Source organism: Erythranthe guttata, chromosome 14 (genome assembly GCF_056151865.1).
Source record: "Erythranthe guttata isolate IM_541 chromosome 14, IM_541, whole genome shotgun sequence".
Lineage (NCBI taxonomy): Eukaryota > Viridiplantae > Streptophyta > Magnoliopsida > Lamiales > Phrymaceae > Erythranthe > Erythranthe guttata.
The window spans coordinates 11,319,138-11,340,651 of NC_142546.1; the positions used below are offsets into that span (position 1 = coordinate 11,319,138).

The window sequence follows — 21,514 nt, forward strand, 5'->3', positions numbered from 1 at the left end:
AGGCAATGGAACAAGAAATTTGATGCATGCATGATGTCTTTAAAATTTAAAAGGAGTTCATATGATCCTTGCTTGTACTTTAAAGAATCTGCAAAAATTCATGTGTTCTTGCTTATCTATGTGGATGACATGCTTCTTGCTAGTCCTTGCATTCAAACTGTTAATCATGTGATTAAATGCCTTAGTGATGAGTTTGATATGAAACTTCTTGGAATGCAAAAAGAATTCTTGGCATGGACATAATTAGAGATAGAACTGGCTGTACTCTGTTTCTGAATCAATCCTTGAAAATTTTTCTATGTTGTCTGCCAAACCTGTGTCTGTTCCTCTTGCTTCTCATTTTTTGCTAAGTAAGGACCAGTCTCCCAAGACTGAGCCTGAAATCTCTGAAATGAAAAATGTGCCATATGCCAATGCCATTGGCTCTGTTATGTACTTGATGGTTAGTACTAGGCCTGACATTGCATATTCTGTGAGTTGCTTGAGTAGATATATGTCTAATCCAGGTTTGCCTCATTGGGAGGCTCTAAAATGGCTGCTTAGATATTTTAAAGGTACTGTTAAAACTGGTTTGATGTTTTCAAAAGGTAAAACTGAAATTGAACTATGTGGTTATGTGGATTCAAACTTTGCCAATGATAGGGACAATAGAAAATCTTCTACCTCCTATGTGTTCACCTTAAATGGTGCTTGTGTTAGTTGGAAATCTCAACTCCAACACATTGTTGCTCTGTCTACTACTGAATCTGAATATATAGCTGCTACTGAGGCTATTAAAGAAGCCATTTGGCTTAAAGGGCTGTTGTTGGAAGTTGATATGCTTAATTCCAAAGTGGTAGTATTTTCTGATAGTCAATCTGGCATTCAACTGTGTAAAAATCCTGTTTTTCATGATAGAACTAAACACATTGATGTGAAGTTCCATTTCATTAGGGATGTAGTTGAAAAAGGGATTATTGACCTTGAAAAAATCCCATCTGAGTTCAATCCAGCTGACATGGGAACAAAATGTCTGCCTTCTGAAAAATTCTGTTCTTGTTTGCAAAACTTGAACATTCTTTCCAAACCTTGACTTGCTGTGTGCTAGTTTGTAGTCTGTGTGACTTGGTACTTATGTTTTCTTTGTGATTGCTTGTTTAATCTTCTTCTGTGTGACTAAGATTGTGCTGTCTATGTGATTGCATTACTGCATTTATTTTTAAAGTGCAGATAAGTTGTATTCTGAGTGAATTCAACTTGATATACTTGTATGAACTGTGTGCTCTTACTGGTGTGTCAAAAATCAGCAATGATGACTTCCAAAAATTTTTTAGAAATTTTCACTAATGATTCACATTTGGTCCAAGGTGGAGAATTGTTGGATTTTGGCCCAAATATGTTCTGGGCCATAAAGCCCAATTTCCATCATTCTAATATAAACCACCATACTGAGTTAAGCCCAAGGCATTTATGAGTGAGCCCAACCCATTTGTGAGCCAAATCCATCCGTTGGATTTTAGGCTCAATCTGGACCGTTCATTGACTCACTTAAATACCTCTCTCTCTCTTCACTCTTTTCACTCTGAAACCCTAACCTTACCTCTTCTTCTCTGCCGCTCCTGCTTCTGTCTTCTTCCTCCCTTGTACTGCCTTGACTGAGTTATGGTTGGGGGTCAAACAACATGGTACATTGCTGACTTTGACTTTCCGGTACAGCCTTCACCGGCTCTATTTGACTACAATTCCTTTAAATACAGGCATGGAGGCTGGAAGAGGGTAAGACAGAGATAAACCCTAATACGACCTAAATCCCTCCGTTTTCTTCTTTGTGAGTTCAGAAATTGGGGTTTTGGTGAGTGGGTTAGCTTGAGTGCTTGATCTGTTCTTCCTTCGTGGTTTCTGGGTAATTTAGGGTTTGAGTGTTGTGAGAGAGAAAGGAGATATGTTCTCCTTGAGGTACTCTGGTGGTGTATATTTGGAAGTGTGAATCTCTGGTGTGAAATTGGAAGACTGAGCTGAAAATCTCAATCTATTTGTTTTTCCAATTTATTCATACCTTGTATTTCTTTCTACAGGCTCTAATTACCTGCATTGTAAGGAAACTAAAGGTCTCGTCGTAACTATTTGTATTGCACCCAAAAGATAAGTGGATAAGTATTTTAATTCTTTGCAGGTATAACTCATATTGCTACACCTAGTTCAGTTTCTCAAAATAAACAGAAACGGAATGGAGTATTTCTTTCGAGAAGAAAAAAAGAAACTCAAGATTATATATCTTGGAATTTTAATTGCTCCCATTTTTTAAGTTATGTGGGCAATTCTTACGATCCTGATTAATTATGCCTAGGTGTAACGAGTTTAATCTACTAATCAGCAAAATCTAATAGTAGCCCTGTTCAAGATTACAACACAATGGCGAACATGCGATCAAAGTATGCTTTTATCATGGTATACTATCTCGCGCATGGTTTCTGATGTTCTGATTTTAACGAAGATAGTCCAACAAGAACATAAAATAATCTTAGTCCATTTCTATCAAAGACAAGTACGAATAACCAAATATTTATGACTGTTAACATCTTTCTCGTCTCATGATGAAACACTTCAAAAATTCAAGAGAAAATTACAACAGAAAGTATCACAAACATTGATGCATGGCTTATAAAGGAGTGACTCTACTCTACATATACATGCCTATGGTAGGTAGCTATCTGACATGTTATCACCGAGAAACATTCAAATAAATATGTAATGCCAAAAACAAAGCAAAACGCACCTGTCTTCTTTTTCATGCCAAGATAGGATTAGTCAAGATAAGATTAAATAATCTAATGAAAACTCAATTGTTTCATTGGACCCCGGAAGGTCCAACAAAAAAGCTCCCTAAAAGGCACGATAACATAATAATATTTCCGGGAAGTTATTGGGTTTACCAAACATCAAACAAAGTCCAATTATTTAGTTTTAATCATGGCTAATCTCCCCAACCAAACGAGGTCTAAGAGTTGTTATTCTGCACTATGTTTCATCCAAAAACAACAAAAGCACCGTAGCTAGTTGTTTCAATGGAAAACAACAATACGATTACATTCAATAGCGAAAAAGTATGAAAAAAACAATTAATAATAATGCAACGGAAAACAACAATATATTAATTTAGTTTGTAAAGACACACAAGGAAGAATCACAAACCTTGTGGCCACTCAGAAAGAAGCCTTTGCTTAAGAGTTGCAATTGTAATGGATGATAAGTAGGAGACATGACCTATATATAAGATGCTTAAAACTTGTATTATTTTAAATAAAATTTATAAATATTACTTATTTTTGAATTATTTTTATCAATACATTGAAATCGTATTGTGAATCCCTGAAATATTAAGTGCAATACATTATTAGAATAATTTGAATTAATTTAGAATTTTCTGTGATGATTAAAATATGGGGGAAATTTGCTAGACACCCCTTATTTTGGACTTATATAGCTAGAGATCCTAGTTGTTAGATGAATATAGGCATAGGTCATTTGACCCAATAAATTAATATAAATAAATTAAAATAATTAGTATATAGACCATAACACCCTCAATTAATAAGAAAATAAATCTTATATATCCTCTCTCTCCAATCTTACGTTACTTTCTCCCTATATAATTCCTCATCTCTCCTTCTGCATCTCAATTCTCACGTCTCTCTCTCTCTCTCTCTCTCTCTCTCTCTCTCTCTCTCTCTCTCTCTCTCTCTCTCTCTCTCTCTCTCTCTCTCTCTCGTGCTTCTCTCTTTTTTTTTTCTTTTTCGTTTTCTTTTTTTTTTAGTGAAGAAATATTACAGAGATGAAAAAAAACAAGGATCTTAATAGATTATGAGAGGATTTCTTTGTGAAAGAATTAAAGAGGACGACAAACATCCCCTCCCAAAAAAAATCAGAAATCCAAAATCCTAGTCAAATTCGCATTGTGTTTTCCGTATGTCGTTTGTTGTTAGAAATTTTCGTTTGCAGTTGGTTTAATTTCGTTTGTTGTTTGAAGAATTGCGTTTGATGTTGAGATTCGATTCCTCTGATTTACAATTTGCAAGGTATGTCTTAAGTTACATTTTACAAACATTTTTGTTTAATATTTTTGTTGTTTGCAAATTGTTCTATAAACAATTTTTTGGTTGATGTTTTTAATGATGCTGATTTTTTTTTATTTTTTTTTCAGTTTGTTGTTTGCGTTTGGCCAAGTCATAGGTAGTTTATTGCTTGCAATTCAATAATGCAAGTTTTGCTGAATGTTTTTCTTCAGTTTGCTGTTTGTATTTGGCGAAGTCATAGGTAATTTTTTGTTTGTAATTTAGTAATACAAATTATGAATTTTGTTTTTTCAGTTTGCTGTTTGTGTTTGGCGAAATCATAGGTATTTTGTTGTTTGCAATTCAATAATATAAAATCTAATTTTCAGTTTGCTATTTGCAGTTCGCGGAGTCATAGACGTCGCAGTTCCCGGATCATAGGCGGTGGTGGGGCTACAGTGACGAACTTAGAGTATGAGTTTGTAAAATAAATTGTATATTTTCGTTATGAATTAATGTATTTGTTTTAGTTAATATTTGGAAGAGATATGTTTGGGAATTTGTTATGATAGAGAGATTTTTTGGGATTTGGTTTGATTTAATTAAGGGTATTTTTGCCATAATAAATATTATTAATTTATTAAAACATTAAATTTTGACTTGGATTTATACACATAAATTATAATATAGAGGGACCTATAGAAAATTGCCCCTAAAATATGATATAATTATAATATATATGATATTTTAATTAAAAATTAGTATTATAAAATTATTTTTTGCAATGTTTTGTGAACCTAAATTTTTTTTCGGGGCGCTGCCCAGAACCGCAAAATTGTAGTTAACCCCCCCCCCCCCCCCCCCCCCCTACATTTTGATCCTCGTTCTGCGAGCGTAAGCAATTATATGTTTTTGTCTTTGTTAACAATTCAATTATATTATTTGTTCTTCTTTTTCTTAACATTATTTATAAAGTGTTGTAATTATTTTCACGCCTATTTCTACTTTTTGTTGTGTTCGTTTCTTAGTATATGTTTCCCCACAAAAGTTTGGCCGAATATTATATTATTATAGTACAATTTTTGTAGGAATATTAACGACTTTACAATTTATTTTTCGCTATTAGGTAATTTCTCCGGTCAAGCAATTATATTCTCAACAATGTCGACTTCCTTTGCTCTTGCATCAATTATCATGGCGTTCATTCTATTTGTTTCATTAATGAACTTCCTTTGCTCCTGCATCAATTATCATGGCGTTCATTCTATTTGTTTCATTAATCATGGTATTTTCCGATTTCATTAACTTATTTTTTATCACATTCTTCTGTTTTTTTACTCTTTTACATGTTATTTTTCAGGCTCAAAGTTCTGCCATTCAAGTAGGAGTCCGTAACTTACCAATTTATGGACAACATCTTTTCATTGTCATTGTAATCTTTTATCGGCCAACGATCGTCCTAACTTTCTTCTTCTTCTTCTTCTTCTGTAAATACATGTTTCATTACTTTCATAGGCAATGTCATTTTTTTTTCAAACATTCTTTGTTATTCGTCGTAATTATTTATTTAAAAAAAATATTTCTCTTACATGCATCTTTGTAACTGTTTTTATTTTTCTAATCCTTATTTTTTTTCTTAATTCTCTTTGTTATTTCCCTTTCTTTGTCAATGACGTCTTTGTAAAAAAATAATTATTTTTGTTGTTTCTATGAAACCACTAATGACATCTATGTAAACTCCACAAATTATAGATGATTTTTCACTTAATATTTTCTTCAAATATACTCATTTAAGTGTCACGAGTTTAATTATTAATTTTCTTTTTTTACAAATATACACATAAATCCCTTTCAAATATTTAAAAAACCACGGGTCAATCCTCGTTCAAGTTTCACACTCATGACAGTCCCTAAAGCAAACTATAAAGTGCACTTAGCTCCCTAGTGATAGGTAAATTGACGAAAATATCCTTCACTTTAATTTGAAATTACATATATTGTCGGACACCACTTTTTCTATCTATTCTTTTATTTCCTCACTCTTCTACTTTTCTTTCCTCTCTCTTTCATCTTCTCTCTTGTTCATTTCTCTTTCACCGACAATGAAAATTCACAGAAAAAAACATAATAGCTACACTACTTTATGTTACAATTTATTTTTTGAAAGAGAAGAAAATGAAGAAATAGACCCAATCAATTATAACAACGCTACAGAATGTCATAAATTCAAGCAAATAAATTAGTTGAAGATCATTATGTGACATAAGAAAGCGTCACAAGAAAAGTATTTCAAGATACTCGTGAGCGTAGTAATACGGTGAATTTTGGGATGACACAAAAGCCATCATAATAACATATTACCACGACCATCTATGTGAAACTTTAACCAGGCGTCACAATAGCCCCGTTTTTTGTGACAAATTACAATGTCACAAAAAGTAGTTTTTCTAGTACCGGTACCAAATATTGTTGTTTTACTTGCTTAAGCTTGTAAAACATATTTATGTATTGTCGAATTGCATGATTTTGAAAATTTCTGCTCGGGAGTATTATGCATCGGTGACATTTAACCAAGAAGCATGTTCCATTAATATATGTTGTTGGTTGTTTAACTTTGCAAAAATGGTCAATTTGTTGTCGGATTGCATAATTTTAAACATTTTCACTTGTGGATATTATTTATTGGCGATATTTTTATTTACCCAAAGCATTTGTAGTCCTAATAATTTCCTTGATATTTGATTTTATTGGATTTAATATAGGATTCAGAAAAAGGCTAATCTTACTGTTCTTTACAACATTTTTTATATTTTCTATAACAGACTAAAGTATATGCCATAGTAACAACATTGTTATTGTGGTTGGATTGTGTTGAAAAGAGAAATGAAAGTAACTACATAGTACATTGTATTCTTTACATATATAGGCATCAATGGTGATACGAACCCCGTAGAACTCGTTACGAGACCCAATACCCTACGCGGAAGCAAGATCGAAGACATCCAAAAACAAAGATTCAAGTTTGGCGGAAGCAAGGAACAATGACCCCATAGCTATAAAGAGCTAGAAACCATTATTATCAAGGTGAAATATAATATTGACCCCGTGGTTATAGAGAACCAGAAACCAATACTATGGCGCTAAGAAAGTTACAAGAATCCACTTGTAAAATCCCGAAGGTTGCTGTAGAACAGCGAAGGAGAATTAACTCTCAAAATACTCAAATATTCTTTAAAATTCGTCTCCAAAATAAGCCAAATTGGCGACCTATTTATAAGATCTAAAAAGACTCCTTTTTCACAAGGAAAATGACTCCTACCTAAACTATAATAAGGAAATAAATAAATAAGCAAATCCTAACCATTAAGGACTCTAAAATACCAAAATAAAATAATAAAACCTAAATTAAAAACGTGCATAAATAAATTAAATAACTTGATCTTCAAGTCGGCTTCTCGATCACCCTTCTAATCTCGCGACATTGGGCTGTGCACGTGCATGCAATTAAAGCTCAATTTCGACACTGTTCCACTTCGAATATCTCTTTGCTCAAAACATGAAAGTTGTAGATCTTTCAGTTAGCTTTCCGAATCATTTTGAATCAGCTCAATTGAACTTCGGATGCGAGAGTTATAACTCGAAAGGTAAACTCTGCCAGAATAGGCGAGAATCTCGGATGCATGGAATTCGACTTGTCCAACGACTTCTTCTCTTTCTTTTTTTTCCAATTCCAAACCACGGACTCTTCAATGGTCTTATTCAACCCTTTACTCTCCAAGGAAAGCTCGAATAATGTCTATAAACTCGTACGCTTTCGCGTCTTCCAATTCTTCGTCATGGAGCATCTCTGGATCGTATCAAATGGGTTCTAGGATTATTCAGAGACTATTCTAAAGGAAGGGAATTGGCAAGACCGGCTGCAACAAGGTTTGCAACTTCTTTTCTTACTTTAAGCTGCAACTTGAATCAAAAAAGTTCTCTTAAGTTCATGTTCGTTTCGAAAGAATGGACTTCCAGTTCTTATGCTCGTAAGCATGATGGTAAAGAAGTAGTGGACCTTGTATTGTGCAATGCCAAATTTTGGAGTTCTATCAAATATTGTTTGCGATGTGTGATTCCAATTGTTAAAGTATTGAGACTTGTAGATGATGACTCAAAACAAGCAATGCCATATATTTATGAAGCAATGGATAGAGCCAAATATCGAATAGCTCACATAATGTGGAGTCGAGGTATAAGAAGATATGGGAAATAATTGATCTCCGTTGGAACCAGCAACTTCATATACCACTTCATGCGGCGGCATATTATCTTAATCTTAAGTAATAATTTTTTTATATTTATTTTTGTTAAATTTGAATATATTTTTATTAGGTGTCATTATGTTGAGGGGTTCGAGCCAAATAGTGACGTCATATATGGTTTGCATAAATCCATTGAGATGATGATTGTGGATGATACTAGGACAAGAATTTTGATTTCACAACTTGAAAAATTCAAAAGAGCTCACGGGCTATTTGGATAAAAAAATGGCTAAGGAAACTAGGGACAAAAAACAGCCTCGTATTTTTCTCTTATGGTTTTACTTTTAAGAATTGTAGCTTTTTAATTAAATATTACTATATACTTACTAAATATATTTAATGTGGTAATTATATTTTATGTTAATTTTTATTTTATTAGCTCTTTGGTGGGAAATTTATGGTGGAGAAATAAAGGAATTGCAAAAGATTGCTATGAGAATTTTGAGTTTCACATGTAGTGCTACCGGATGTGAGAGGAATTGGAGTACATTTGAACAAGTGCATACAAAAAGAAGAAACCGCGTGGAGCAACAAAGACTTAATACACTTGTCTATGTTAAGTACAATCTCCAACTTGATGCGCGGCAAAAAATTCGAGAAGAGAAGGGAGAAGCTTATGATCCAATATGCTTATCGGATATTGAATTTGATGACGAGTGGACCAAAAAAGAGGACCTTGCTTACCTGAAGATAGTTCATGGATGGATGTACATGAAGATTTTACCTTTAGTGAAGGAGCTCCAAGCTCAAAACGGAAAAGAGGTATATTATGTATTTTTTTTTTGTTTAAAAATATACTATCATTCAATATTATTTAATGTTTATATATATATATATATATATATATATATATATATATATATATATATATATATATATATATATATATATATGTATATCCAAGAAATTTGAATGCCAAGTTTGAGATTGATAAGAGAATAAAAGGAAAGGCCAAAGTTAGAGTTGATGAAGTTGAAGAGATTGATGAAGATGAAGATGTGGACAATTGTTTGAAATTGGTGGATGAGGAAGATTTAAGTGACATTGATCTTCAAGATTTCGAGTGATGGATTATTTTATAAATTAGGGATTTGAATTTGAACTTCGATGATGTTATTTATTTAATGAACAATTATGATTTTTGTCATATTTTATAATGTGATGTTGAAACTTGAATTTGGATTTTGGATCTATTTTTTTACGGGGTGATTACAAATAAGCCCATCAATGGGTAGTTATTCATAAAGAGATTCAGACAAAAATCTTTTTTACCAATAAGTCCACACATGGTCCAGATTTCTGTAAATGACTAAAATAACCCTTCATACTTTAATATGCTCCAATTTCATCATTAACTTAATTTAACCTCAATTTGACATTAAATTTAACAAATTATTCAATTTTGACCCAAATTTTTTTTTTTCAAATTTTTTTTTTCCCACCGGTCTCCGGCGTTGACTTTTCAAATTTTTTTTTCCGAATTTTTTCGCCGGTTTCCGGCGTTGATCGGCGAGGTTGACTTTTTCGATTTTTTTTCTTTTTCTTTTCTTTTTTTCTGTAACTTTTTTTTTCGTTTAAACAACAATATTGCTGTGATTGACAGTAATATTAACTATATTACTGTTAAACACAGTAAAATTAAATAAACTACAGTTTAACACAGTAATATTGCTATATTAATCTCTAGCACAGTAATATTAACACAACAAAACTCATTATTATTGTGTAATAGAGTAATATTACTATGTTGACCGTTCAACAAATGTAAACATAATAAAAAGCCAAAAGAATTAATATTACTGTGAGTGACATTAATAATACTATAACAACAGTAGTATTCCCGTCAACCACAGTAATATTACAATAATAGACAATAATATTATTACCTTACTCCGTGAATAACTCAAACAAACAAAAAAATCCAAACAAAATAATAATATTGATGTGGTTGACAGCAATATTACTATAACAACAGTAATATTACCGTCAACCATAGTAATATTATTGTGTTTACAGTAATATTATTACGTTACTCCGTGAATAACTCAAACAAAACAAAAAACCCAAAAAACAATAATATTGATGTTGTTGACAGTAATATTATTGTGTTTACAGTTATTTTAATGTCAACGACAGTAATATAATTACGTTGACTTGTCAACAAATCAAACAAAATAAAAAATAATAATATTACGTTAATTTACTGTCAACAGCAGAACCATTACATAAATGTATTGTCAACGGCAGTACAATTACGTTAATTAACTGTCATTGACAGTATAATTACGTTAATTTACTGTCAGTGACAGCACAATTACGGTCAACGTTTAGCGGCGGACGTAAAAAAAAAACAAAAAAATAAAATAAATAAATAATAAAAAAACTTAAAAAAACACTAAAAAAAATCAACGCCGGAAACCGGCGAAAAAATCGAAAGAAAGAAAAAAAATTGAAAAGTCAACGCCGGAATCCGGCGGCAAAATTCTTTTTTTTTTTTTGAAAAAAAAAATTTTAAAAAAAAGTTTTGGGTCAAAATTGAATAATTTGTGAAATTTGGGGTCAAATTGAGATTAAATTAAGTTAAGGATGAAATTGGAGCATATTAAAGTATGCTCCAAAAAAAAGTCAAAATTGAATATTTGTGGTCAAAATTGGATTTTTGTGAACACAATTGATTAAATTGAGGTTACAATTAAAAATTGGGTATAAATGGTTGAGGATAATATTAGCATTTACATGAATGTTTCATTTATTTATAATAAATATTAATGGGATGGGTTTATTGGTGAAAGAGATATAGCCCCTAAACCTAAAATAATAAAGATGTTTGGTTGGAGACTTATGCACAAAAACCCTTTTTTTAATGAGTATTTGACTTTAAAATATTAAATTTTACATGTTTCTAATATTTTTCTTATGTGTGTGTGTGTGTGTGTATATATATATATTACCAGTTTAATAGTTGGTTAATATCTTACGATATGATACGATAAACAATACGGTACGAGATGTGGAGCAAAATGATACGAGATATATTTACGATCCGATAACCATGGTATTATATATATATATATATATATATATATATATATATATATATATATATATATATATATATATATATATATATATATATATATATATATATATATATATATATATATATATATATATATATTAATTTTTTTTTCTAGGCCGATTTTTACAACAAACTAATTAGGAATATGTGTGGGCTGGAGATGAATCTTGATGCTATATGGGTTCAATGCAAAAATCAAGAAGGGAATATCAATTGCACCCCTTTTTTACATGTGGTCATCATATTGCTATGATAGAGACAATCCCCATCGGATAGGATAAGTAGATGCTACATTTGATTATTTACACTATTGTGTATTTTAATCATAGATCTACACATAATCACACTGTACACACCCTATGTACATACGTACTTAGTGGGTGGTTATTTAATCAGATCTATGATTGAAAATCACCTGATATAAATAAACAAGTGTGGCATCAAACTCCCGTACCTACCCAAACACATATTTTTCATTCCGAGTTTCGCGCCTAGTCGGGCTTGACACTTGTGCCCTATACAGCCATTTCATGTCACTGATCCTGAAGGTATAAAATATATTGATAGTATATAATATATATATATGGGGCCACAAAAATCACCATGTTGGTATGACATTCATACTATATCACTTTTTCAATGTTTATTTAGGTCCATCAAAATTTCCCACTTTCTATTCGAAAACTCTGCAACAAAAGAATGATACCCTAAGGCATGTGCAAATATTGCCACCATGCACCCACTCACCCAAAAATTCTTCCACATCCAACAACTGTGGAACGAACTTGATATTTTTCAAGTAGGTCAAGTTGATCTTATATTAGTACATACACGTATATTTAGACCCTGTTTGGCTAAGGTTATAAGCTCCTGAAAACATCTTAAAAATATTTAAAAACTTATAAGTTGCTAACATAATTATGTAGGGGGGAAATCTCACACCCGTTCCTTATGTTGATTTTGCATCAAGTCATCTGATTATAATAATTTTAAATCATTAATATATATATATATACATATATACCACAGAACTGTCTTTTATTCTTTATATTGTATTGTCAATTTAAATAATAGAATAATAGTACACACAATTTTAAGACCATTTCGAGTACTAAAATGCTAATTAAACCAGCAGTACTAATTTTATCAAATCATGCACATAACTAAAAATATTTATCTCTCTAAAATCTTATTTTCTCATTTCCCACCCTTCTTCTTTTTTCCCTAATTCTTTTACAAAATCACACACTAAAAACGTCCCTAGCATTCCAAGTTCGAATTTGACAAAAATCTTCACATGTTCAACCTAAAATAAAGTTGGAATGTGAGAAAAAAAAATAGAATTAATATGAATTTGAATAATTAAATAGGCTTAATGAAATCGAATAAATATTAATTAAAATTTGAACTCATTATTTATGATTATTCACGTGAAAAAAGAATAATGAATTTTGAGTGACTTGGATAAAATCATCTTAGAGAGAATTAAGTTAGAGAGAATATGAATAGAGAGAGATTTTTTTTTTTAATTTATGTGTGGAATTTAGTAAATTTTAGTGTGAGATTTAGCACGCCCCTTTCGAGTATATATATATATATATATATATATATATATATATATATATATATATATATATATATATATATATATATATATATATATATATAGAGAGAGAGAGAGAGAGAGAGATAGCAGGGTGTATGAGTAGTAGTAGTATATATGCATGATACGTGCAAGGAGATTGAGGCAGATGCATGATGCATGGTAGTGAAATGGAGAGGAGGAGTCCAGTTCACAAATCGGTGGGCGCAAATACAAAGAAAGATTCACGTACCACCGAAAGTCTTTTTATTCGTGATATCTTTCTTTCAGAGACTCGGAATATATTATTGTTTTTTCTCAAAGACATAATTTTCAAGAATCTGATCGGTAATTGACCACCCCACTCATGCTTCATTCGCAACCCCCACCTTGCACCAAATTTATATTATAAGTCACCTAACCATTGTGACAAATATATATATATATATATATATATATATATATATATATATATATATATATATATATATATATATATATATATATATATATATCACAATTTGCTACTATAATAATTATTTTTCTATATATTTCCTTTAAATAAACTTTGTGGCATGATTATCACATCTCTACTTTTTGCATGGTCAGCATGCGCGCAACGTGTTCTCAAGATCACCATCCCCAAATTGTTTACACACATAGAATGACCATTTAATTTCAACCTAAATTAAATGACAATTTCAACCAAAAATTCTTGTAGTATTCATACGCGGTCAAGTGTAGGTAAATTACATTCGAATTCTTGTACTTAATATATTTGAAAGGATGGTTGTGGGATTCAAACTCAAGACATTTTATTTGGTCTGACTCACCATGTTAAATGACCACCTCAACTAAAAGTTTACAAAGTAAATTATATCATTTAACATTAATATCTTCAATAAGACCAACAATAATCTTTGAGAAGCTAGCATGCAAAGTTTTTGGAGGAATATGAATCTGATCAAGTAATATTGCATTTGCATTTATTAGACGGTCAAAAATATTCCCATTATATTACACGGAATTTATTCAGCGCGCAACAAGTATCTGTCCCTCCGTTGTTGGCAATCAAATAATCATCATCAACTTGTTTATGTTCGACAAAAATATCTTACAATCTTTGAAAAAGTGCCTTTATAGCATGTTTTTTCGCATCCAAGAATTAAACCCACCTTCTTTACAAATGTTCTTTGTTTGCAAAAAGCAGTACTCCGATCCTCTGTTGGCTGCTGTTTTTTAATTTATTTATTTTAAAAAAAGAAAAAAGAAATCCCTATAAATAGAGCTGCAAGATAACTCAATTTTCAGGCAAGTTTTGAACTTACAATATTTTTCTTGCCTAGTCAAATTTCATATAATTAATTTTCCCATTTCTTGGAAAAAAAAAAAACAAACAGGAAATGGAGAAGGTAGTGAAACTTGCTTCTGAGAATGGGATCCTGATCTTCAGCAAAAGCACTTGCTGCTTGTGCTATGCAGTTCAGATGTTATTCAAAGAACTGGGAGCAAACCCTAGTATTTACGAAATCGACCATGATCCCGCAGAGGGAAAGGATATTGAGAAGGCACTCATGAGGATGGGCTGCAGCGGCCCACTGCCGGCGGTTTTCGTCTCCGGCAAGTTGGTGGGGTCCACAAATGAGGTCATGTCCCTCCACCTCAGTGGCTCCCTCATTCCCCTCCTCAAGCCATATCAGCCAAATATGTCTTGAAATATATATATCTTCATATTACTAAGATTTGGTTACGAATTAAAATTTCCGGGGCTCTATACTTGGAAAGTACGTAGTTGTTTGTTTTAATGTAACAAACTAAGTGGTTTGTTTTTAGCTACACCCGGTGAATTTCACTGGGTATAAATCTCACCATACCTTTATTTAATTACACACATTCACACGTATGTGTGTGTGTGTGTGTGATTGTTTGTAAATGTTTCTGGAGAGATATTATCTGACCGGTGTAATTCACCTGGCGTAGCATAGATAAGACATGTAGCAAGTATGTCATAACGTGTGTAATCCATAGGCTTATTGTAATTTATAGGCTTATTATTAGTAGCTAGCTTTGATTTAGCATGATCTTAGCAGTGTAGCTTACCTATATGTGTTGTATTTGCTATTCCCTAATGAAGTTTAGTTTTTTTAATTACATTTTTCGTATTCAATTATTCTTGATATAAGCATTAACATTATGAGTTCATGTTACGAAATCAATTAAAAAAATTCCCCAAGAGTAATGGATGCACTTAAAACCAGAAATGAAAACTTGAATCAATTATGTTCTCAAGAACCTCGTGTACGTAGAAAATGCAATAATCAATAAACTTATAACATGGTTCGCCCAAAGGGAAAAGGCCTACATCCAGGGTCGGCTCTAGGATATTGAGGGCCCTAGGAGAAAACAAACTGAAATGATTTACGCGGCAGCAAAATTACGAATGTCGTTCACAATTGTCTTCTCTTTCTCTCTCTAAAAATCATCAATCCACCCAAACCCCAAAATCTCCAAAAGCCCCAAAATTCACAAAAACCCTCAACCTCTCTCACAAATCCTCCCAAATCCTGACCAACTAGGCTACAACGAGTTTGTTAAATAATACTTATTGCGCCCAGCATGCGCGCCCAAACCGGGCGCGGGAAGTACTTTTCCGCGCCCAAACCGGGCATGAATCGGGCTTTTTTGCGCCCAGTTTGGTCCTGAAACGTATTTTTCGGCGTCCAAATTGGTCGTGAGTCGCGTATTCGCGATTTAAAGAACAAAAACGAACAAATTTTACCTCATTGGGTTCCGTATCTCGATCCTCATTCGATGCACTCATTTTTCTTTGCAAATCGCTACAATAACATGGATTTTGAAACGATTTTTAATATAAAAGCTATTAAAAATAAAATTGTCGAGAGAAAAAGATAAATAGAGAGTGAATTTTTTAAATCCGCATTCGTAATTTTGCTACCGCGAATATCACCTCCCGAAAACAAAAGATGGCGTGCATTTATCATTAATTTTTTGTTATTTTCAAATTTATTTTTCTTGTTTTAATAAATGAAAAATGTATTTATTAAAACATTATATTCTAGTTCTTCTAATTATTTTTTTCTATAGATAAAGTAGTCAATCCATCTCATCTTTAATTTCTTGTCACATAGTTCAAAGTAATATTTTTATAAATTTTAATTTTGAAATATGTTCTTTCAACCGAAGCAATATAATGGTTATAGGTATAGTAAATATATTCTTTAACAAATACACGTATTTGAATAAAAAAAAAAACAATTACTTTTGTATGATTAAATATCAATGTGTTTCTCTATTTCAATAGATATGACTTTCCTTACTATTTTTAGTTCATAAATATTCAAAATTCTCAATCTCATAAATAGATGAGCATCTAGTTTCACTGTTTTTGGAGGATCTAAAGTAGTTTCTCCCAATTAAATTAAAGCATAATGATTGGCCGACTTTGAATGAATCATGACACTTTCAATTTGACTTTCACACCGTATTTGTGACAATGATTATGTGTTAAGTTCTTTATATTATCCGTCAATATTTTTCAATATTTTTGTAAAACTAGAAAATATAGTTCTATAACAATAATTAGTCATGTCACAAACTACTAAATTAAGACTACGACTACCACAATGAATGTAAAATGCTCTAGGGTTTATAGTCTAACACCATGTTCGCTCTTTTTCATGTTTGCATCATTATCATATCCTTGTGGTCTCGCATTATCAATATCAAGTTCAAGATCTTACATCACATTTAGAAGTGCATCAAGTATATATTTTCCCGTTGTACCATCTATTTTCAAAAAGTCAATAAAATATTATTTTATTTTAATTGGAGTCGTAGATATATACGCACTTATTACAATAAGAGACATTAATTTGTTTTTTATGGCTTGTATCCGGAGTACAATCAAATATATCATAAAAAATATTTATATATTTATTCCTCTTAATGATATTATTTTTTATTTCACAAGCTAACATACACCAATTCATAATTTGTATATTATGCCCGAGATAGTAAGTATGTATCTCGATTGTTAATACGCCTAGATATTATATTCTTGTATTACAGGATCAAATTCTGCAACCATTTCACATAGACTTGAAAAACTTCCACTATTATCATCATAATTTTCTTTTCATTTGTCCCCGGAAAAGCTAAAAAACAGATTTAGCTTAAGCTTTCACAACCCCAATAAACATTAAGAGGGTGTTTGGCTAAGCTTATTTTAAACAACTAATAAGCTCTTACGTCTGATAAGATGTTTTAAGAGCTGATAAACTGTTACATCTTATTTTTAGGATTAATTTTTAGAGTGTTTGGATAATGAGCTTATTTCGTATTTTTACTCATTATAAGATCTTAAATAAATAGGTGGGGTAGAGGTACTTTTTTTAAAAGATCTTATTTGCTCTCCATCAGCTTATTTTTATAAAAATTAAGATTTTTTTAAAAAAAATTACCAAACACTTTGGAAGAGCTTATAAGCTCTAAAATATCTTATAAGTTCATTTTAACATCTTATAAGCTTAGCCAAACACCCTCTAAGTGTTGACGGAGATTAACAAAAATAGATAACATATCCACTAAAGAAGGGCAAAGTTGGCAAATTACTTGCTATTATGATTTGTGTGTTTATTCTCGATGGAAAAAAAAATTGAGAACAAAAGGAGAAAGAGTCACCGATCGACCATAATTCATCATTTTCTCAAGTAAAAGAGTTGGGATTTTTTTTTAAGATCTGAAAGAAAAATTCACAAACCTCTTTATTGTCTTATCAAAACGGATGTCTTTTTGTTATTTAATCCACAAACCTCTTTTTCTATTAAACACCTAAAGCCTAAAAAGTTTGCGGGTCAGTCCTTACACGTATTTTTTTAACTCTGCACTACTTATTTTTAAGTTTCACTTACACTTCACTCCCTATAAAAGTGTGGAGTGCCCCCTCACTTTATGATGCCAGAAAAAAGACGGTTGGAGCGATTGAAAAAAATCGTGGAAAAGGTACGGATTAATGTTCAGAAATTGTTCGAACAAAGTCAAGGACAACGTCAACGCCAACATAAATGCCAAAGGGACCGTCACTACCACCGCAACCACCACCGTCGTCGCAGCCGAGCCTATCGCCGGAGGGAGAGGAAGAGGACGACGATGACTTTTTTAAAGAGCCCCAATTTTTTGTGAGTTCGTCGAAAGAAGAATTATCGGATTCAATTGAAGGTATTTGGGATGAAGACGAGAAATTAACCAAAAACGAAGAATCCTCGTCTTAAGTGAGATAATTTTGAACAACCAGGAGAAGTTAAGTAGCGAGGAGAACAAGGAATTAAAAAATAAATTTGAAGGATACCACGACTTCTAGGAAAAGGGATACAAAGAAGTGTTTGTGATTGTGAGTGAGCCAGATTCTATAAAGACGGTCGAAGTGAGAAATTTCCTTCGGGCAGATGGGCTCATCTTTGGAAGGGAGAAATTCGATGAAAACAAACATAGGTCGAAACACAAAAGAGAGGTACCAAATTGACTCGAACCTTGAGGACAAGGTTCACTACAAGAGGGGGTGGAATGTTACTATATAATATTTAGTATATATATAATTATTGTTAAAAAACCGATGAAGTATATCAATCAAACACTAAATAATATTTGTTCAATAAATCTTATAATAGCAATTATTATAATTATTAATTACTAATATCCTAATTAATTATTAATATTAACTAACATTATCAAAATTAAATAAATTAATCCACAATAACTGAAACAAATTGTATACAACCAAAACTCGTCAAATATACTCAGGAAATAAAATTGCAAATCAAAAGAGTATTTGATCACGAAAAAATACTTCATGGCCATATAAATGTTTTGTTGCAGATCCCATCTCTATAATAGTTGAATTCATTTGTCTAGATGTTAGTATATATTCCTACATATCAATAATTTGATCTCATAATTACTCAAAGGAATAATAACAAGTACAAGCAATCCTAAAATAAAACAATAAAAAAAAATCCTAAAGAGAAAAAATAACAAATAAATAAATGGATTATACATATATTCTTAACAATAATCAAATCTTCTCCGTCTGGCCGTGACCATGCATATAGTTGTCCATTTTGACATAAGCCAACAAAGAGAACGAAGTTGAAGATGTTAGAAATTGTGAAATCATTGGTTTTCCTTATCTGATTATCTACACCACCGGCTGCAGACATTGGTAGGGATGGCAATATTACCCGACCCGGCGGGTACCCGCCCCGCCCCGCCCCATTTTAGACGGGTAATACTCGCCCCGTTTAGGATTGGGGCGGGTAAGGGTTTTACAATTTATACCCGCAACGGGTAAGGGGCGGGTATGGGTATAGTAAAATTTCCCCCGTACCCGACCCGTACCCGCCCCGTTTACCACCCGTATTTTTTATTTACGTACAATACCCTCGTATGTATTATTTTTCTATTTATTTTCTTTCTATTTATTTTGTATTAAGTATTGTCGAACATAGGTGAGTGGGTGGCTTGTTAAAAGACAACGATGCTTGCTTTTAATTTATGATGTAATATGTTATTTATAAAATGATTGTTGATTTGCATTTATATTTTAATTGGATTTAGTAATTAGTATATATATATATATATATATATATATATATATATATATATATATATGCATATATGCATTGGAAAAAAAAAACTATTGTTTTTAAAGGAACATAACTAGAATTGATTTTTATATTCAAAATAAGAAGAAAAATCTTAAATGGAAGAGAAAAGGAAAAAGGGGTCGTCAAACGGGGCGGGTACCCGCGGGTGCAAAATGGGTCGGGGGCGGGTTCTAAAATTCCAACCCGCAACGGGTATGGGGCGGGTACGGGTTGCTTGATTTTCTAAACGGGGCGGGTGCGGGGATTGCGATACCCGCCCCGTACCCGCCCCATGGCCATCCCTAGACATTGGGTGATTTCCGCCACATAGACTTATATGTCTTGGTTTTTTTCAACAGCGTAAAGTGTTGGGAAGAAATATATGTTATTTTGCCTTTTTTTTTTTATGATTTATATTGCAATTGTTTGGGATATTACCAATGTACATATTAATAACTAAACCATACAAATACCCTTATCAATGAAATTGATGCTAACTAAATGTCAATGAACATTCATCTTCCCATACATTAATCGTACGGATTAATTTATGAATTAAAGAATCATATTATACAAACTTCCAAGAAACAACAACAAAATTGAGCGGATTAATTTGTCATAATAAAATATTACCATATTATCCTTCACATATTGTCTTTGAAAGGGGGTATTTTTGTACAATCAAAAAAGGAAAGAAACCACTTGTCACGTTGGTACTTTTATAAGTAGTATAGATATAGATAGATATAGATTATATGGTTTGGTAGAAAAAATGTAAAAAGGTAAAAACTTATAGTAAAAAAATAAAAAGTTATGGTAAAAAAAAGTATACGCGCCAAAAGGGTGCATGCGCATATAACCACCCACGACCACGAGAGAGATAGGCTATGTTTGTTAGCACTTCCAAATTCATTTGACTCTTTCCCCAAAATAAAATTATTTTTCTAAAATATTTTCAAAAACATTCCCCAAAAAATATTCAAATATCTCTCTAATAAACTTGATTTGACCGCTACGGTAAAATTGTCTTAACTAAAATACAAATTAAAATCACTTTATCTTTCAAATTCTACTTCAAAATTACTTTTTTCCAACACCTTTCAGACATGATTTGACTTGCTACAGTATAAATTGTCTCCTACCAAAACACAAACAAACTTTATTTTATTTCCAAATTCTTCTCCCAAAATATGGATAAGATCTTTACGGAATTGAATATCTGTTAGAGCGGTGGTGGAATTAAAAAAATAGGAAACAAAAGGATTCGAATATTTTGAAGGTATTTGAGACTTTTTTTTTATTGGGGTCTTTACAAATAAGCCCATGGGTACTTATTTATAAAGAACTCTTTTACAAAAAAATCTACACATGGTCAAGAGGTTTGTAAAAGGCTAAAATAGCCCCTAATACTTTAATATGCTCCAATTTCATCATTTAATTTAATATAATCCCAATTTTTCTACCACCGGTTTCCGGCGTTGACTTTTTCGATTTTTTTTCTTTGTTTCTGTAACATCTTTTTGTTTTCCATTTAAACAACAATATTGTTGTGATTGACAGTAATATTAACTATATTACCGTTAAACACAGTAAAACTAACTATACTACAGTTTAACACAATAATATTGCTATATTAATCTCTAGCACACAGTAATATTAACACAACAAAACTCAAAATTATTGTGTAATAGAGTAATATTAATATGTTGACCGTTCAACAAATGTAAACATAATAAAAAGCCAAAAGAATTAATATTACTGTGAGTGACAGTAATATTGTTAAGTTACTCCGTGAATAACTCAAATAAAACAAAAAAACCCAAACAAAATAATAATATTGATGTGGTTGACAATAA

The 21,514-nt window shown here is 31.7% G+C and overlaps 1 protein-coding gene and 2 pseudogenes across 1 annotated transcript; all 3 read left to right on the forward strand.

The window, feature by feature from the left end:
* Positions 1-298: 298 nt before the first annotated feature.
* Positions 299-1,072, forward strand: LOC148765182 (secreted RxLR effector protein 161 pseudogene; annotated as a pseudogene).
* Positions 1,073-8,019: 6,947 nt separating this feature from the next.
* LOC148765183 (uncharacterized) lies at positions 8,020-9,402 on the forward strand (annotated as a pseudogene).
* A 4,774-nt stretch (positions 9,403-14,176) lies between these two features.
* Positions 14,177-15,147, forward strand: LOC105954692 (monothiol glutaredoxin-S9). Its single transcript, XM_012978373.2, has one exon. The coding sequence runs from the start codon at positions 14,400-14,402 to the stop codon at positions 14,709-14,711; it is 312 nt and encodes a 103-aa protein (XP_012833827.1). The 5' UTR covers positions 14,177-14,399; the 3' UTR covers positions 14,712-15,147.
* The last annotated feature ends 6,367 nt before the right edge of the window (positions 15,148-21,514 follow it).